Source organism: Sceloporus undulatus, chromosome 1, assembly GCF_019175285.1.
Source record: "Sceloporus undulatus isolate JIND9_A2432 ecotype Alabama chromosome 1, SceUnd_v1.1, whole genome shotgun sequence".
Lineage (NCBI taxonomy): Eukaryota > Metazoa > Chordata > Lepidosauria > Squamata > Phrynosomatidae > Sceloporus > Sceloporus undulatus.
The window spans coordinates 192359122-192379941 of NC_056522.1; the positions used below are offsets into that span (position 1 = coordinate 192359122).

Consider the following 20820-nt stretch of genomic DNA (forward strand, 5'->3'; position numbering starts at 1 on the left):
ATTGCTCTGGAAAACTCTGATGTAATAGACAGTTTTTGGGCCCACAGCTTTCTTTCTGCCAAATAAAAAATACAGTGAAAAAAACACTGGTATTATGTAGCACAAAGAGCCAGCATGGTGTAGTGGTTTGGATGTTGGACTATGGGCGAACAAGGTTCAAATACCCACTCAGACACAGAAACCCACTGGGTGTCCTTGGACAAGTCAAACTCTCAACCTGCAAGGTAGAACTTTATCGTGGCTTTTAAACTGCCATAAAACTGGCAGGACAAACTTCCCCTTCTAGTGTTCTCAACGAAGCTGCTACCTTACTCAACAAGGATGCCATGAAGAAGGAGGACAGGTTGCATACCTGAAACTGTAGTTATTCCAGTGTTCATCTATGAATTCACACAAACCTGCCCATCCTCCCATCTGATGTGCCCTGCATCTACCACCCAAAATTTTGCCCAGCTATTCTAGAAAGGCACAGGACCAGCTATGTGAATTCAGATTACATCTCTTTCTCTCTCCCCCTCTCTTTCTACTTCTATTTCTATTTCTTCGTCTTCTAACTTCAGGCTTTTCCTGAAGGCTTACTGATATTATTTGCTCTTACTTTACATTATATCCCTTGGCTGCTTTTGCTACATTTCCTCACTATAAATGCCACCTCATTTCTTCTTAGAATTTTCATTTCCAGAGTAAAACACAGTGTAATTGTCCGATTTAAAATGTCCCACTTACCCGAATGTTTATACATTCCATTTCTTGTTTTACTACATCTACCCTCCCTTTATTCATTCTTCTCACATTCCACATTCCTATAATATGTATTGCACAGCCTCTGATCTCATCAACAGTTGCACACCCCTGTGGTTTAAGTTTAGCCACAGTACTACTTGTAGTTCTCCTCTGCTGTACCCCAGTAGTTCACTGAGGGCTATCTAACCTGGGAGTCTCATCTTCTTGTTTCTCTTGCTTCATTTTGTATTGTCTCGTCATAGGTTTTTTGTGGTAAAAGATCTTTCAAAGGATGTTTACCATGCCCCTCTCTGCATGGTACTAACAAGTGTTAGCTATGGTGCCACTACCATTGTCTCTGAGAGATTATCAACCAGTGTCACACAAACACACACACACACACACACACATGTTGTCCAGTAGCTGTTTAGCATTGTTAATGTGTCTCCTCAGCAAATGTGTTTCACACAGAAGACCCTGCAGCAGCACTGCTGCCACCAGCAAAGCCTTTTGCCTCACAGCAACATGTAATCTCATCACCATAAAAAGGTTGTACCATCCATGTCAAACTAGATCCCTTTATAAATTTTGCTGTTCATTGAAATAAGTCATTGTTTTTCAGACAAGGATTTCCTTAATTGACTGTTATAAATGACTTATGTCATTAATTGTGCTAATAATAATTTGCCTTAATAATACAGATAAGAATCTATATGCACATATATCCAAGTCATTTACAGCTTTCTGTTGCTGACTAAGAATGCCCTCCAAGAATGGAATTATTCTGAACATGTAGTATTTTTAGGTCACCCTAGCTCAAAAATAGGCTTTCAAGCCCAACCTCACAGGGATATGCAGTCTGGTGCCCTCTGGATCCTTTGAGCTACAAATCTCATAACTCCCTCACTGACCATCGCCATGCTGGCTGGGTCTGATGGGAGTTGTAGTCCAAAGCATCTGGAGGTCATTTGATTGGCTATTATTGTACAGTATAAGACGTCATTAAAGATCCTTTAGCACAAGAGATGGTGTACACTTGTGCTGGAGTGCAAGGTTCAGTGCTTGTTGAATCAGTTGTCGATCTCTACTATAATGTAAGAGTGCTGTACAAAGTTACTTCTTGGCAGAATTCCCTCCAGCTCACTTACTCAACATTGAAAGGCTTTTCAGTCTCCTGGGAACTTGGCTCTATTCGGTGCTGGCCACACATAATTATGAAGACAGGAAGGAACAACTGCATGCCAGAATTGGATCTGAATTTAGATGCACACAATAAGTAATTATGTTCTTATCATTGCAAAGGAAATGTATAGGATCAGACTGTAAATTCTGCAGATCTTCAACTGGTGTCCATGGTTCTGAAATTCAGCTCATGTTTCATCAGATCCTTGTCCCTGTGAATAAATTTTCTGCAGTTTAACAACTTTCTAATTCAGAGTACCATTTTTATTTCAGAAGAAAAACACCAGGCAAGTCAGAGGAGAAAAAGGCAAAGTTTCAAGCAGAAGTGTTGGATTAGACACTACTACTTCCACACCTGCACAAAACACACACCCCACAGATGAGTTTCTTCTGTCATCACCTACACAATGCTGGGCTAAGGATGAATCTGCCCAATATGGAAGCTTCCATGGATTCAGCAGAAGTGATGGCATGTTAAGGGAACTGGATGATGGACAGTTTGACCAAGAAGATGGAGTCACTCAGGTCACTTGTATGTGATCAGAAACTTGATTAGAGGGACTTGTATATATTTCAGTGACATGTAAAAATAGAATTTACATTTTTATATACATTGGCAGTTTATGAAAACCTTGTACTTCTATTTCGCTCTAAATTTGTGCCCATAGAAGACTCCATTTGTGTAGTGTGTAATGAAGGGTTCAGTTTGAATTAGTCTACTTTATTGCTCCTAGAACAGTACTATAAGCCACTGATAATGATTTCAGCAAGCATCTTTGACAAATGGACAAGAAATAACTGCAGATGGGTACTGGCTTCTTCTCCCCTGAAAAAACATACCACTTTCTCCAGAGTGTTGAAATAAAATACAGTAATATTTTTTGTAAAAACAGGCTTTTTTAGATTTCATAAAATTTAAAAATAAAGCTGTACCTAAAGATCTTGTGTCCTTTTCAAGTTTCTGGTTTAACCTCACACTGTGTTTGACTCCGGCACTCAATAATATAAAATTCATACATAAAAGTCATTGGAGTGGTGCTATGAGACTGTTAGGCAATACACTCTCTGTGTCTAAAGATCATGACCACATTTTAGCCTGACACCTTCATTCACTTTTCATGAGTCATGTGAACTTGTCTTATACTTCAGGCTAATCAAGATGACAACTATAAACTTGTATCTATTGCACAGTAAAATGTGAAATACACCAGCTGATTAGGGTTGGGATAATTATTGGGATCAGAGCAACCATGTGAGAAATTTAACCAATGTGATATCTTCTCAGTGCAAATGGTACCTGTAGAGAGTACCTCAGTACCACAGAAAAAGCTACATCTCCTCTTAATGAGTGTTCCAGTTCATTCTCAGCCCTCCCTCCCATTTGAATTGTTAATAAAACCAACCCTGCATATTAGCATGTGATATGCCAGGTCTATGTCAGGCTACTGGTCTCTTCATCTTACCACTGTTTAGTTCAATGGTCCCTACCCCGGGTCCTACACATTTAAAAAACCTCTAGCCCCTACTGTACCTGATCATTGAGAACGATTGGAACCCCAGACTCTAGCTTCCACAAAATGTCTTTTTGTGGTCCTCTGTTTGGTATCAACCTCACCTTTGTTTACTTTGAGAATAAAGTAAGATCAAGACCTGAATAACTGCTACTATTGAAATACACCACTTCTTCTTCGTGGTCTCTGCAAATCATACAAATGGGTTTCACTGCGCCTGCGCAGTGCTGCTCGGAACCTACTGGAATCACTGGGCAGAGTTTACTCTGCAACATATTGAAACTTTTTGGCGGTAACTCCGCCCACCCGTTATAAGGCCCCTGCCTTCCCGCTCTTTTCCCCAGTTCCTTTTTTCCGCCGCACTAGCTGCTTCAGAGGAACTTTCGCTTGCTTTGCTTGCTTGGAATCACTTTCGTTTTTTGACCTCGGACTGTATCTTGACCATTCTTTGTCTCCCGCCCACTGGTAACTTCGGACCTTCGGACTGTTGACCTTGTTTTCGGATCTCCCCATCGGCTTGACGACTTCGGAAATGCCTGCGGCTTTCAAGAAGTGCGACATTTGCAAGGGCAAGATGCCCGTTCAGGACCCGCACTCCACCTGCCTGCTGTGCCTGGGTCCAAACCACGACCCGAAGGCTTGCCCGCTCTGCAGATCCCTGTCCTCTCAGGCGCGCAAGAACCGTGAGTCCCGGCTTACTTCGGCGATTGCCTTGGGGAAGTTGCAGGAGAGAGGTTCGCGAGCCTCTTCTCTCCCACCTATGGCGCCCCCCGCTTTGTCATCTCGGGCGAGTGTCTCCAGCGTGGGATCGGGGAGAGCCGCCGTCCCCAGTGTGGTGTGTGTCCCGGCCGGGACCCCTTCCACCACCTCCGATGTGGCCCGTGGCTCCAAACCGCCCAGTGCCACCGACAAACCCTCCAAGTGCCCCCATAAGTCATCGGGGCCTGAGGGTACCGAGCGGGCCTCCAAGCCGAAGGAGGGACCGGAGGGCTCCCGTTCGAAGGAGGCTACTGAACCAGAGGTCCATCTCGCCTCGCCTTCGTCCTCCAAGGCATCCAAGGGATCGCACCATGCGATGCCCAGGGAGCGCACCGAACCGGTGCAAGGGACACGGTCCCCGAGGCCTTCGTCGTCGACAGCGGCTGCTGTCCTCCTGGACCTCCCGGACAACCCATTCTTCCCATCGGAGGAGACTCCCAGGTCTGGGAAGAAGAGGCACCACGACAAGGATGGTCGTGATCCAGCCCCTAAAAAGGCCAAGCCCTCCAAGGATCGGCCCACCACCGACCCTCCAAGGGCAAAGGAGAGGAAACGCTCCCCCTCCAAACAGGCTCACAAAAAGACTGACTCTTATGGTTCAAGGTGTTTATTGTAATAAATATACCTTTGGTTTACCATAGCTATGGTCTCAGGACACTCCCTCCGCCGCATACCTTAGCTTGTCAGTCTAAACCCATTTGTATGATTCGCAGAGACCACGAAGAAGAAGGACAGGTTGCTTACCTGTAACAGTATTTCTTCGAGTGGTCATCTGCGAATACATACAAATCCCACCCATCCGTCCCCTCAGTGTCCTGCTCACATTGGCTCTTTCCATCGCCTGCTTGGCGGAAAAATTGCGGAACTGGGGAAAAGAGCGGGAAGGCAGGGGCCTTATAACGGGTGGGCGGAGTTACCGCCAAAAAGTTTCAATATGTTGCAGAGTAAACTCTGCCCAGTGATTCCAGTAGGTTCCGAGCAGCACTGCGCAGGCGCAGTGAAACCCATTTGTATGTATTCGCAGATGACCACTCGAAGAAATACTGTTACAGGTAAGCAACCTGTCCTTCTCATCAGCTTAAAACAGAACACCTTCTGTTCTGATTACAAATACTTAAGTAGGAAGAAATATTTACATATATTTCTGAGGAGCACTGTGTTCAAGGAGAACTATTCCTAAGTAAGAGTACGTCTCACATCACTAAATGAAGGAAGCTAAGAGAATGGCAAAACTATATTGCATCCTAAACCTGTATTAGTCAAGCCCCTTGGAAAACACCCAATAGATTAAAGTGTTCTGTAACTTACAGTAAAGGGGGGGGGAGGATTAAAGTGAGAAGGCAGAAGTTGACATACACATTCCAGTACTGTTATTAACATCAAAAAGTAAAGGTTTGCAATACTTTACAGTTATCAGCTCAGCAACAGTTCAAACGTGTGTGTGTATATATATATAATAAATCTTCATAACACTGTTTGAATACTATTTAAGATGTAGTTTTTTTAATATAGGTTAGAACAGATTCTAGTATGCTGTATCCAAATAAAAGGCCTTAGGTTTTTCATAGTTAGAATGTATTACACAGATCATGTTGTCTTGGTGGACTACTTTGACTTCAAATAAAATTCTCACGAATTGAATGTGGGACAAATCAAATCTCATTTGTGTTCCACCCAGTTGCTTTTCACCTTTCAGGTGAAGGGTCTAAGGACCTGATAAAAGCAAACATGGTGTAGTGGGAATTCAAATCCAGGAGAATTCAAACCCAGGATATCAGGATTTGAATTCCTACCCAGCCATGGAAGCTACTGGTTGTCTCTGGGCAAGTCAGACTCTTTCACACTTACAGAGTAGTGGTAAACCTACTCTGAAAATATCTTGTTGATAAAGCCCTGTCATGGGCTTGACTTAAGCTTGTCATAAGTCAGAAACAACTTGAAAGCATACAACTAAATAGCATCTGTTAAACTTGAATATTTTGCACATATGGGAAAGGTCAAATAACTTTCCTGTAAGGTTGCACTAGTAATAGTAACTAAGATTTGTTTGAAAACCAGTAGTTTATTTACTGTAAGTTTACTAGCATTTAATGTATTGTTGGACCTAAAAGGGCTGTTTAAATTCTGGTGTTTTTTTTTTAATGCTGTGTTTAGGTCTGAGCTAAATAAAGAAAAACTGATCCCACTTGTCTTGCTCTTGTCATTCTTAAGAACACTTTCATTTAAGTGTCCTCCGCTGATTAGCAAAGTGGTTCTCGCTAGTTACACTGGATCATTTCAGTAGCATACGAAACATATTCTGAATTCAGTAATCCCATTTCATTCAAAACCTATCTATTACTCAAACAGGGTCTACTCCTTCATACGAAATCCTTCAACTTATTTGCTACACTAGTATGTCTTATTTGTCTTTGACTAATTTTTATAAGCATATACCAATTTAATAAAATATACTACACTTTTTGATCCCATAATACAGATTCTGTTTCTTCTTTAAGAGTAGATGATCAACTGATGAACAGAATTAAAATGTTCTCATAATGACAGTGTCTTTTATTGACACCTCACTCAGTACTGCATAGTGGAAACTATACTATCAATGCCACTGCCCACTTTTTCTTTTTTGCTACTTCATATTGTCACACAAGTACATATTTCCTTGTACAGTGCGCCCACATTATATGCAGGCACGCTATATGCGGCTTTGAGCATATACACAAAGCCTCGCAGGGTGCAAAGGACGAAGTACGCACTCTTTTCAACGAAGTATGCACTCTTTTGACTGAGGGTGCAATCTCACCTGTTGAACCCTCTGAAGCCCCTAGATGTTTCTTCTCCAGATACTTTACAGTCCCCAAGGTGAATGGGGGCATTAGACCAATTTTAGACCTGAGGTCCCTCAACTCCTACTTGGTCTACCGTTGATTCCGCATGGTAACCCTCGCCTCTATTCTGCCCTTGTTGCACCAGGGCCTGTGGTTCATGTTGGTCGACCTGAAGGACGCCTACTTCCACGTGGGGATTCGAGAGAGTCACCGGAGGTTCCTATTGTTTGCCATTGGTCTCGACATGTACCACTACAGTGTCCTCCCCTTCAGCCTCTCCACAGCTCCAAGAGTCTTCACCAAGTGCATGGCTCCAATCATGGCCTACCTACACCAGCAAGGCTCCAGAGTCTTCCCGTACCTGGACGACTGGCTCCTCGCAGCCCCTTCCATGGACGAGTTGCAAAGAGATGTTGGCTTCACCTTGTCACTCCTCTCATCCCTCAGGCTCATAGTGAACTTGGAGAAATCTCATCTCACTCCAGCCAAACAAATCAAGTTCATCGGCACCGTCTTCGACTCTGAAGACTGTGTCACTTATCTCCCTCAGGACTGTTTCCACGCTCTCTGCTCCTTGGTCAGGATTTGCCTCGCCCACAGGCGAGTGAGGGCCAGGGATGTCCAGGTAGTACTGGGACACATGGCTTCCACGACGTTCGGTTTAGGCCCCTCCAATCATGGTTCCTGTCTACCTTCAACTCAGTGACGGACCTTCCCCCCAAGTGGCTCACTGTCCCGAGACCTGTCGCTTGCTCCCTCCATTGGTGGCTCGACTCCTGGAACATCTGCGCCAGCATACCTTTTTCTCCTCCTCAGCCTCAGGTCACTCTGACCATGGACGCTTTGATGGAAGGATGGGGCGCCCACATGCCAGGACTCCTCATCAAGGACAAGTGGTCCCCGGATGAACAGTCTCTCCACATCAACGCCCTCGAAATGTTGGTGGTGGAAAAGGCCTTGAAAGCATTCGAGATGAGCCTCTCTGGCAAAGTAGTGCTGCTGTTGACAGACAACACCACAGTCCTCAACAAGCAAAGTGGCACCAAATCACAGACCCTGCTAGACATCACACTCCAGATCCGGGAATGGTGCATCCCGAGAGGGATTCTGCTCCAAGCAATCCACTTGCCAGGAGAGGAGAATGACTTGGCTGACCAGCTCAGCAGGTCTTCCACCATCTGTCATGAGTGGAGACTCCACCCCGAGATGGTCCACAACCTCTTCAGTCGGTAGGAACTCCCCAGATCGACCTCTTTGCGACCACTCTCAACAGCCACTGTCCCCAGTTGTGCTCCCAAGCGCACAACAAAAACGGCCTCAGAGAAACGTTCGGCTTCTCTTGGTCAGGAGAGATGCTCTACACCTTCCCCTGTTTCCTCTGATCACCAGAGTGGTCTCCAAGATGATGAGGGACTGCTCGGATGCCATCCTGATCACTCCCTGGTGGCCCAGACAGCTGTGATTTCCATCCCTGCTCCACCTCTCCAAGCAGAGAGACTTTCTCCGTCTCAAGTTCCATCAGGACCACCTCACTCTCCAGAATGGTCGGGTTCGACACCCGAACTTTGACAACCTACCGATGGTGGCGTGGAGTCTCCATACCTACACTTGCTACCTCCCTCGGTACGGATGGTGATTTTGGCTGCCCAAAAGCTGGCCACCAAGAAATCCTACGCTTCCAAATGGAAAAAGTTCTTGGATTTCCTCTCTGCGAGAAGCTTTTCTTCATCCCGAGTGACAGCACCAGTGGTGCTGGAGTTTCTGATGGCGCTCTTGGATTCAGGGCTGTGCCTCACTTCCATCAAGTGCTATCTTTCTGCCATCTGCTCCCATTTCCAATTTGATGGCAAACCTTCTTTTTTCAGGGACCCTCTGGTGAAGAGTTTCCTGAAGGGTTGCAACAAACTTCACCCTCCGGTTTTGGTACCCTCCGCCGCTTGGAGCTTGGACGCTGTGCTATCTGCTCTGCAATCCAAGCCCTTTGAACCCATGGCCACAACTGATTTGCGACTCTTGACTTCGAAGACAACCATCCTTGTGGCCATCACTTCTGCTCGCTATGCGGGTGAACCCTGTGCCTTGCAGAGGGACCGGCCTTTCCTTAGGTTCCATAAGGAAAAGGTTGTCCTCCATACCGACATTACCTTTTTACCGAAGGTGGTGTCTGCCATTCACATGTGTCAGGACATTGTTTTACCGACCCTGGCCTCAAACCCTATCACTAACGCAGCCTGCAGCCTGCACACCTTGGACGTTTGGAGGGCTTCTATTTGGACAGAACTGTAGATTCAAACCGTTCTGAGAGACTTTTCCAGTGCTACTTGGAACCAAAAAAGGGACTGCCTGTGTCTGCGCAGAGGTTTTCAAAATGGATGACTGGTACCATCCACCTCTGCTATGAACTATTGGGTAGACCTCTCCCGGCCAGGGTTCGGTCCCATGCAACTAGGGCATTAGTAACATCCTCTGCCTTTCTGACTGGGGTCCCCTTGGAGGATGGCTGCAAGGTTACTGTTTGGTCCCAGCCCTTGACTTTCATCAAACTTTATAGGCTGGACACCAGGGCCAAATGGGATGCAGCCTTTGGGAGGGCAGTGTTGGTTTCATGTTTACATTGATTGCACTGCATTTCCATTTGTTTCATGTATTTTAAGGAATGTCTTTTTGCCAGAATTGGCTTGGTTTACAGCATTCCCATGGTTTACATAGGTCTTGTATGACCTAAAGTGTTGTTTATGTGCCTTAAGACCTGAACAGGTTGAAGTACTATTTATTGAAGTACAGTGGTACCCCGGGTTACGAATTTAATTCGTTCCGCGGCGCCGTTCGTAACCCGAAAGATTTCGCAACCCGAAAAAGCCATAGCCGCTAGCGCTAGAAAGCCGCGATTTCGTGCGAAAAAGCACCGAAAAGCACCAAAATTTTTTTCATAAGCCGGAAAAAAAAACGTAACCCGGAACAGTTTTTTTCTATGTAATTTTTTCGTATCCCGGAAATTTCGTAACGCGGTGATTTCGTATCCCGGGGTACCACTGTACTAGAAACAACTGACACAGTTTTTGGGTTCAAAGAATTTTTTATTGTGATTAATAAACACAGTTTTATTTGAACCTTACTTGCTGTCATGACACTCCCTCTGCCACTGACCGAAGCTTGTCAGTCTCAACCCATTTGTATGATTCGCAGAGACCACGAAGGACAGGTTGCTTACCCGTAACGTTATTTCTTCGAGTAGTCATCTGCGAATACATACAAATCCTGCCTGTCCTCCCCTCAATGTCCTGCTCTTCATTGGCTCATTCTCATGTTGCTTCCGCGGCGTAAATTTCGGAACTGAAGAAAGAGCAGGAATGCAGGGGACTTAAAGGGAATGGGTGGAGCTACCGCCAAAAAGTTGCAAAGTTAACTTTGCCAAGTGATTCCAGAAGGTTTCTGAGCAGCACTGTGCAGGCGCAGTACAACCCACTTGTATGTATTCGCAGATGACCACTCAAAGAAATACCATTACAGGTATGCAACCTGTCCATATCCTGCCCTTCTCCCAAGACTAGGACTCAGGGCAGCTTACAACATTAAAAAACAATACAATTAAAAACATATCAAATAGTACATTAAAACAGAATTAACGTACTACAATAATTAAAACAAATTACATGTTAAAATATCAAATATTTTAAAAAGATAAAAATGTTTAAAATACATTATAACAATATAGTACCCCAGGCCATTCCTTAAAAGCTTTCTGTTTTGAAAGCCTGTCTGAAGAGGAAGGTCTTCAACTGTCGGCAGAAGGCCATCAAGGAAGGGGCTCAATAAATGTATTGCAACAAATAATAAGAATGATGATACAGGTTTCATTCCCTCACGATAAATCTCAGACCCAATAAGGTCTGCTTAACATTGGGGCTTTCTAAACAGCCCTTTGGGACGTCCGGAGGACGTCCCATTTTAAAAAAGGGGCGTCTCTTATAGACGCCCCATGGCCTAGTACGGACTCCGTCCGTACAAGATGGCGCCGGCCCTTCTACATGATAAAGAATTTGTGGATACAGATGAACAACCTTAAATGAATAATAGATATCCATGCAGAAATAACACTGGCCAATGTCAGATAGAATTTCATAGGGGAAGGTGATCTGAGGATAACCTTTGTGGACCTGGAGAAGAAATTATACAACCCTGAAATATAGTTAAAGTCCCCCAGAAGATGCCCTACAGTTATGCAGTTTTTATTTTATCCTCCCCCCCCCCTTTCCCCCCAGAGTTACTTTAATGTATTCAAGGAAAGAATGGAAATAGAAGTTTACTGAAAGCTTAAATGAAAAAGCTGTAATATGAATTGCAGATATATGTAAACGGGAAGGTCAAACTGGAATAGTTTTGCCCTACTCCATGAAGCAGGGGGGCAGTGTGATACACAGCTCCTCTAGGGCTCCTGAGTGACCCCCCTCATGTGAGGGACCTCATGTAAAAGTTCATTATGAGATCATTCAGGGTGACAAAAGTATATATTTGACTGAAGAGAGTGGGACTCAGGCAGTAGTTTCCAGTCGTATGTCCCTTTGCAGCTCATAGTCAGGTATGGCTTGTTTGTATTGTTTACCTATATGTTTATATTCTTTGTTTGTTTGTTTGGTATGGCTGTGTTTAATGAAATTTATTTAAAAAAGAAAGAAAGTAAAGGTGTCCTTATCTCAGCCACCCATCTGGAGGATTTCAGATGTTAGAATCCCAGAGAAGGGATACTCAACCTCTCTTTCCCTTTCCTTAGAAGTAACTAAAATAGTTATCTTTAGTTACACCCCTCCCTCCAATTCCATCTGAATGGAAGGAGGCCGCAGGAGGCACACCATCAGCCAGTACTTGAACCATGAGATATGTTTCTCCACCAGCCTCCATCATGGTAAAAGTAACAAAAAGGTGACATTTGCACTGAAACAGGAGTGATGGTATTCTTTGGTCAGTTGTAATGGTAATCAAACCTAGGCTGCTGCCACGCTGCAGAATAAATGCAGGTTGGCACTGCTTTATCTGCCCTGGCTCCATCCTGTGGAATTCTGGGATTTGCAGCTTGTTCTGGGCTGAGGAAGAAGGCTAAATCTCTCGCAAAATTACAGATCTCATTGCATTGAGCCGTGTCACTTAAAGTGGTGCCAATTTGCATTGGTTCTACAGTGTAGATACAGCTTTAGTTACACCTTCATTATTGAGAAAATGGGCAAATTACATGAAATGTGTTATTTGCAACATGTCATTTCCAAGCTCTGGTTCATTCCTAAAGAACCAGCTGCCCATACTGTGATTGCTGCCACACTTTAATAATCTGGAAAAAGCTGGTGCCTAGAGCATACAATACTAGAAAAATATCCCTTCTGACTCCTTTTGTTATTTCTGCTCTAACTAGGAAATGGTAGACTAGGCTCTTTGAGCTGTTTCAGTCCAACACTTTCTAGCATCAAATGCAATATATAAATTGATCTGTGGAAGAAAATAAGAATAACTGTTTTGTCTAAGTGTTGGAGTTCTGCCTTCCTTTCTGAATGGCACTTAGTCTTCTTATGAAAACTGCAGGGTAGATACTAAAGTTTTTATGGACAATGTTGATCTATTGCATTTGCAGAATGCTTCGCCGCAGCGAACGAATAGCTGCCCTCGAGCCTGTTTGCTACAAGGAATCAAGACTAAAGAGGTACAGGAGATAATTCATTAACCTGGTTTATGTAAAAATAATGTGCTTTTGCCGCATTGCTTTCATTTCAATGGATGTAGAACTTATTTGTGTAGGGATTTTTCCTCCCACTTGCTCTGCAATAATTTCTGCCTGCAATGTTTGTCTAGGGCCTGAACAGACAGACCAAAATAAAGCTGGTTTGGGTCACTTTGGGGGTATGCTATTTAAATGATGCATGTGTCCTAAGAGGCCAGAAGCCATGCCAAAGCCACGCTCTAGTCCTAAGGACTGGAGCACAGCTTTGGCACAGCTTCTGGCCTCTTAAGATGTGTGTCTCATTTAAACAACATATCTGCAAAGTGACCCAAAGCAGCTTTATTTTGTGTATTCATCACCCTAGACTTCTGGTCAACTTCAGTTCTTCAGGAAAAACAAAGAAATCTTGCAGAACGCCTGGGAGAGGATTCTTTGCAAGCTGTTGGACTACAGCATCCCTCAGTACCAACCAGTACAGCCCATGGTGAAGGCTGATGGGATTTACTGCCCAGTGCCATGTGGAGGGCCACAAATTTCCCATCCTGTTTTAGAGCATATGGGGATCCATAACGTTGCTTCATGTACAGGTGCCTTCTCAAGGGTACCTTTCTTTTTTATATACATATAAATTTTATCAATATAAATAATTGAATTACAACGTTAAAATCTCTACACAAAATCTCTACTCAAAACCTTACATATACTATTACTCATAACACAACACATAAAACCATTTAACAAAAGAAGAAATGAAAAAATGAAACAATAACAGAAGCAACCACAACACCACAAAAACAAACCAAATTAATAATAATATATAAACAAACAACAAACAGCATGACCTCCTATCCTCCCATCTTTCCATTGTGTTTTCTTGTATATTTGTCACATCTTTTATCGATCCTACATTCCCATGTAATGATTTTTCCATTATTACTTCCTCTTTTCATCTCTTACAATAATTAATTAGGTTTTGTTTAAGTAACATAATACAGAAGGTGGTATAATACAAAAAGACAATGAATTTATACATACATATTTCTAAAATAAATTTTAACTTCTTCTTTTACCAACTTCTTTATTTCTAATTATTTTTCAACATTTATACTATAGTGAAGGATCATTCCACGGCCCTTTGGAATTAGTCAAGAAGGCTGGGCAACCTCTGGGTTGCTTAAAGAGATGGCACTTACCAGCCATCAATCATATATAGGTCCAGTTTATTTGTGTCCCTTGGGTGATGTAGGCTGCATCTCCAAAGCAGAAATAATGCAGTTTGGCACCACTTTAATTGCCATGACTCAGTGCTATGGAATCCTGGGGTTTGTAGTGGCAGCAGAACTCTCTGACAAAAAAAAGGCTAAATATCTCACAAAACGTTATTGTTCTTAACTGCCCTCGAGTCGGTTCCAGCTCATGGCAACCCCATGGATGAGACATCTCCAAGAGTCCTTATCCACCACTGCCCTGCCCTGATTCTGCAAATCCTTGCCCACAACCTCCCTGGTTGAGTCTATCCATCTGGTCTGTGGTCTTCTTCTCTTTCTTCTACTCTCCACCTTTCCTAGCATTATTGTTTTTTCTAGCGATCCATGCCTGCTCATTATGTGGCCAAAGTACGATAGTTTCAACTTGATCATCTTTGCTTCCAAGGAGAGCCCCTGGTCTGACCTGTTCAAGAACCCATTTGTTTGTCTTCTTGGCAGTCCATGGTATCAAACAGCTTCATTTATATACCGCTTCATACTGAACTAGCCGTGTCTAAGCAGTTTACGAAGTGTAAGCTAATTGCCCCCCACAATCTGGGTACTCATTTTAGTGACCTCCTCGGAAGGATGCAAGCCTGAGTCAAGCTTGAGCCCCCTTTTGCTGGTATTGAACTCGCAACCTTGTTGTTTTGAGTGAGTGGCTGCAGTACAGGCATTTAACCAGTGTGCCACCAGGTATGCTAAGTATTCCTCTCCAGCACCATATTTCAAATCAGTTGATTTTCTTTCTGTCTGCTTCCTTCACTGTCCAGTTCTCACATCCGTACATGGTAACTGGGAATACAATGGTCTGAATGATTCTCACTTTAGTGCTCAGTTGTATGTCTTTGCTCTTCAGTATCTTTTCCAGTTCTTTCATAGCGTCCCTTCCCATTCCTAGTCTTTTTCTTCATTCTTGACTGCAGTCTCCATTCTGGTCAATGTTTGATCTTAGATATGGGAATTCTTTAACTATTTCAATTTCCTCATTGTCTAGATTGAGTTTGTGTATTTCTTCTGTGGTTGTTATTTTTGTTTTCTTTATGTTCAGCAACAGATCTGCCTTTGCACTTTCATTTTTGATCTTCCTTATTAACTGTTACAATAACATTATAGTGTCATCTGCATAGCTTAGGTTGTTAATGATGCTTCCTCCTATCTTCACTCCTCCTTTTTCTGATTCTAATTCTGCCTTTCTTGTGATGTTTTCAGCATATAAGTTAAATAAGTAAGGTGATAGGATGCAACCTTGCCTGCCCCCCTTTTCCTGTTGGGAACCACTCTGTTTCCCCCAATTCTCTTCTGATGGAGGCCTCTTGTCCTTGGCACAGATGCCTCCTTAGGACTATCAGATGGAGTGGCATGCCCATGTCTTTGACTACATTCCATAGCTTTTAGTGAGCTCTCCAATCAAATGCTTTGCTGTAGTTGATAAAACACATACTGATTCTTTTTTAGCATTCTTTGGTGCGCTCCATTAGCCATCACATGTTTGCAATGTGGTCGTTAGTGCCCCTTCCTTTTGCGAATCCTGCTTGCACCTCTGGAATTCCTTTCTCCATGTATATGGTTGGAGTCTATGCTGTAGAATTTTGAGCATTGTTTTGCTTGCATGGAGAACAGTGCTATTGTCCTATAGTTGCTGCGGTCTTTTGTATCTCCTTTCTTGTGGATTGGTGTGTATATCAAGTCTTCCCAGTCTGTTGGCCACCCCTTTGTTTTCCATATTTGTTGGGATATTTCAGTTAGTACTAAAGTTGCATCTGTCTGTAGGCACTGTAGCAGTTCAATTAGGATATCATCTGTTCCCAGTGATTTATTTTTTCCCATTTCCTTTATTGCAGATTCTACTTCACTTCTTAGAATTTGGGGCTCATCTTCATATGGCTCCTCATTCCAAATGTCACTAATTTCCTCATCTCTTCTGTGTATTGCCTCCAATGTCTTTTTTCCCCTTCCTGTTCCTGTGTAAAGTTCTTTTTTCTCCATAGAGCATCCCTGCCCTCGGTTTGAATTTGGCTTTAATTTTTTCAGATTTTTTTTATAGAGAGAGAGGTCTCTCAATCTTCTCTTTTTGTTGTTTTCTTCTATTTCTCTGCATTGATCATTGTAGTATTTCTCTTTATCCCTGTATGTCAGATATTGGACAGTTGTGTTCATACTTTGTTCCTATCTCCCTTTACTTTTGTTTTTCTTTTATTGCATGGAGTGTTTCATCTGTCAACCATTGTTTCTTATCTTTCTTTTTAGCCACTGTTAGTGTTTTCTTGCATTCATCCTTAATTATGTCTTTGACTTCTGTCCACAGTTCTTCAGGTTCCCGGTTGATTATACTCAATAGTTCAAATCTGTTTCTTACATTATCCGTAAATTCATCTGAAATGTTATTCAGGTCATATTTTGGTATAAGGATGGTTTTTGCTTTCTTCTTCAGCTTAACTCTGGTTTTTGTTATGTGCAGTTCATGGTCTGTGCCACAGTAAGCTCCTGCCCTGGTTTTGGCCACAAGAATAAAGCTTCTCCCTCTTCTACTTTCAATTTTGTAGTCTATCTGTTTTTTGTGTTTACCATCTGGTGATGGCAAGGTGTATAGTCTCCTATCTGGTTGTATGAAGTAGGTATTTGCAATGAATAGATTGTTGGCCTCACAAAATTCTATTTGACGTTTTCCTGTTTTCATTCTTGTTCCTAATCCTAATCTTCCTACTGGTTTTGATACTTCTTTGTTGCCAACTTCAGCATTCAAGTCTCCAGTGATTAGTTTGTGATAATTCCACATCATTGGGCCATGGCAGTTAAAGTGATGTCAAAGTGCATTATTTCTGCTGTGCAGATTCAGCCCAAGTGAAACCCTGCGGTTAATGACTTTACTAGCTCACTTGGCACTATCTACCCATCTCCTGCTCCTGCTCCTGTTCATTTTGCTGAGGCAGTGGCATTTCTTGGTCCTTATTTCACTACATCCAGACCTTGAGGAAGCCTAAGGGCAGGTGAAATAGTGAAGGGTGAAATAGTGAAGAGGATCATAAGCAGGCACAGGGAGTTCTTGTCAGTGGTCATACTGTTGTGGCCCTAGGCACATCCCCTTGCACACTGCCTCTTGAGTATGGCACACTCATCCGATGAGCTGTAGCATCACCATTTTAAAGTGCTGATGTCTTCATTTTACCTTTGTTGATGTGCGGGTACTTAGGGTTTTAAATTAAAGTCTCTTGAAAAAACAGCTCATCTTCAGCCACTCTTCACACCTGAGCTACTACTGAGGCATCACTATCAGCACCTCTGTATATAAAAAAGTCAAGACTGGACCGTTCTAGACAGCTGGCCGGCCAATAGGGTCTGGTCCAACAGATACTGGACCACGGGAATCACTCCTATGCCCTCCCGCCGACTTTGGGGCCTTGCTGGCCAAGGGGGCCCCCACCAAGCCACCGTGGTCTGGGTTGGTATGTATATCAAGGCTTCCCAGTCTGTTTGCCACCCCTTTATTTCCATATTTGTTGGAATATTTCACGTTAGTACTAAAGTTGCATCTACTTTATTATTATTATTATTATTATTAGATTTTGGAATATTTCCATATACATAATGAGATATCATGGAAATGGGACCCAAGTCTAAACATGAAATTCACTTATTTTTCATGTGCATCTTATACACATCGACTGAAGGTAATTTTATACATCATGTTAAAAATAGTTTTATGCATGAAACCAAGTTTTTGTACATTGAACCATCAGAAAGTAAAGGTGTCATGAGTATCTCATTCTATCTATCTATCTATCTATCTATCTATCTATCTTGGACAGGTAGCAAATTTTTTGTTTCAAACCTTTACGAAGGAAAAAGTGCAAGACAAACAAGTATATTGTAAGCAATCCACTTATTTTGAATGTATTTAGGAAGTTAGTAAGGTAAATAAGAACCTTAGGATAAAAGGAAGAACCAAATGCAAAGAAGAAATATTGAATGCAAATGTAACTTATAATTATGTGTTTATTTTTTATATTCTTTGTTTGTTTGTTTGGTATGGCTGTGTTTAATAAAATCTATTTTAAGAAAGGAAGAAAGTAAAGGTGTCCTTATCTCAGCCACCCATCTGGAGGATTTCAGATTTTAGAATCCCAGAGAAGGGATACTCAACCTCTCTTTCCCTTTCCTTAGAAGTAACTAAAATAGTTATCTTTAGTTACACCCCTCCCTCCAATTCCATCTGAATGGACGGAGGCCGCAGGAGGCACACCATCAGCCAGTACTTGAACCATGAGATATGTCTCCTCCACCAGCCTCCATCATGGTAAAAGTAACAAAAAGGTGACATTTGCACTAAAACAGGAGTGATGGTATTCTTTGGTCAGTTGCAATGGTAATCAAACCTAGGCTGCTGCCTTGCTGCAGAATAAATGCAGGTTGGCACTGCTTTATCTGTCCTGGCTCCATCCTGTGGAATTCTGGGATTTGCAGCTTGTTCTGAGCTGAGGAAGAAGGCTAAATCTCTCGCAAAATTACAGATCCCATTGCATTGAGCCTGGTGCCAAATTGCATTGTGTTATTTGCAGCATGTTATGTCCAAGCTCTGGTTCATTCCTAAAGAACCAGCTGCCCATATTGCGATTGCTGCCACACTTTAATAATAATCTGGAAAAAGCTGGTGCCTAGACCATACAATACTAGGAAAATATCCCTTCTGACTCCTTTTAGTATTTCTGCTCTAACTAGGAAATGGTACACTAGGCTCTTTGAACTGTTTCAGTCCAACACTTTCTAGCAGCAAATGCAATATATAAATTGATTTGTGGAAGAAAAATAACAATAACTGTTTTGTCTAAGTGTTGGAGTTCTGCCTTCCTTTCTGAATGGCACTTGTCTTCTTATGAAAACTGCAGGGTAGATACTAAAGTTTTTGTGGACAATGTTGATCTATTGAATTTGCAGAATTCGACGCAGTGAGAGAATTGCTGCCCTCCAGCCTGTTTGCTACAAGGAAACGAAAGTGAAGATGGATGTAGAACTTCACTCCTTCTTTTTCTGATTCTAATTCTGCCTTTCTTTTGATGTTTTCAGCATATAAGTTAAATAAGTAAGGTGATAGGATGCAACCTTGCCTGCCCCCTTTTCCTGTTGGGAAACACTCTGTTTTCCCAATTCTCTTCTAACGGTGGCCTCTTGTCCTTGGCACAGATGCCTCATTAGGACTATCAGATGTCGTGGCATGCCCATGTCTTTGAGTATATTCCATAGCTTTTTGTGAGCTATACAATCAAATGCTTTGCTGCAGTCTATAAAACACATACTGCTTCTTGTTTAGAATTCATTGGTGTGCTCCATTAGCCATCACATGTTTGCAATGTGGTCCCTAGCGCCCCTTCCTTTTGCGAATCCTGCTTGCACCTCTGAAATTCCTTTCTCCATGTATATGGTTGGAGACTATGCTGCATAATTTTGAGCATTAGGTTGCTTGCATGGAGAACAGTGCTATTGTCCTATAGTTGCTGCAGTCTTTTGTATCTCCTAGCAGGACGCGGACCTCCTTCGTTCCTCAGAACGACCTCACCTTTTAAAAAACTTTTTCCCTTTGGGATTCCTTTTCCCCCTTTTTCTCCATGAAGAAACCTTCTGCAGCTGTGGGCTCCTCACCCCTGCCACTCACTCCGACTCTGGCGGATGCTCAGCTGGCTTCTCAGCTGGGGTTGGAGGAGCCCAAGGGAGCCCGGCCAGAGGAGGGATCTTCCCTCTCAGATGCCGAGGCCCCGCGCCCCCGCCCGGCCCATCTTGGGTTGGGGTCCGGCGAGGTGCCATCGGATGGATCATCACAGGCCCCACTGGTTGCTGTGAGTACTGGGGCCCCTTCGCGCCCTCCCCAGGCAAGCACCCATCTCCCACCAGAGTGGGCTGCTGCCTTTAGAGCCTTTCTGGCTCAGGAGGTCCCCCATGTATATGACCACCAGGGGACTCTCCAAGGAGGTGGGGAGGATCCAGAGGGGCCCTGGAGACCTGTGACTGTCCAGGAGGAGGGGGACCCAAGGGATCACTCCTATGCCCTCCCCGCCGACTTTGGGGCCTTGCTGGCCAAGGGGGCCCCCACCAAGCCACCGTGGTCTGGGGTTGGTATGTATATCAAGGCTTCCCAGTCTGTTGGCCACCCCTTTATTTTCCATATTTGTTGGAATATTTCAGTTAGTACTAAAGTTGCATCTACTGTTTTGATATTCATTTGTTGCCAGCTTTCGCATTCAAGTCTCCAATGATTAGTTTGAAATCTTTTGATAAAGTGATGCCAAACTGCATTATTTCTGCTGTGCAGATTCAGCCCATGTGAAACCCTGCTGTTAATGACTTTACTAGCTCACTTGGCACTATCTACCCATCTCCTGCTCCTCCTGCTCCTGTTCATTTTTGCTGCTTGTCTGGAAGACAGCCAATGAGAAAGGAGGCAGTGGCATTTCTTGGTCCTTATTTCACTACATCCAGACCTTGAGGAAGCCTAAGGGCAGGTGAAATAGTGAAGGGAGAAATAGTGAAGAGGATTATAAGCAGGCACAGGGAGTTCTTGTCAGTGGTCATACTGTTGTGGCCCTAGGCACATCCCCTTGCACACTGCCCCTTGAGTATGGCACACTCATCTGATGAGCTGTAGCATCACCATTTTAATGTGCTGATGTCTTCATTTTACCTTTGTTGATGTGCGGGTACTTAAGGGTTTTGAATTAAAGTCTCTTGAAAAAACAGTTCTTCTTCAGCCACTCTTCACACCTGAGCTACTACTGAGGCATCACTATCAGCACCTTTGTATATAAAAAAGTCAAGACTGGACCGTTTTAGACAGCTGGCCGGCCAATAGGGTCTGGTCCAACAGATACTAACCC

The 20820-nt window shown here is 43.3% G+C and overlaps 1 protein-coding gene across 3 annotated transcripts in view; it reads left to right on the top strand.

Moving 5' to 3' along the window:
• The window catches only part of RFTN2 (raftlin family member 2), a 41829-nt gene extending 38729 nt beyond the window's left edge, over positions 1-3100 (top strand). For all 3 annotated transcript variants that reach the window (XM_042446989.1, XM_042446990.1, XM_042446988.1), the window contains one exon: positions 2179-3100. In XM_042446989.1, the coding sequence (XP_042302923.1) occupies positions 2179-2445 (267 nt within the window). In that variant the 3' untranslated portion in view covers positions 2446-3100. The remainder of the gene's footprint in view (positions 1-2178) is intronic.
• The last annotated feature ends 17720 nt before the right edge of the window (positions 3101-20820 follow it).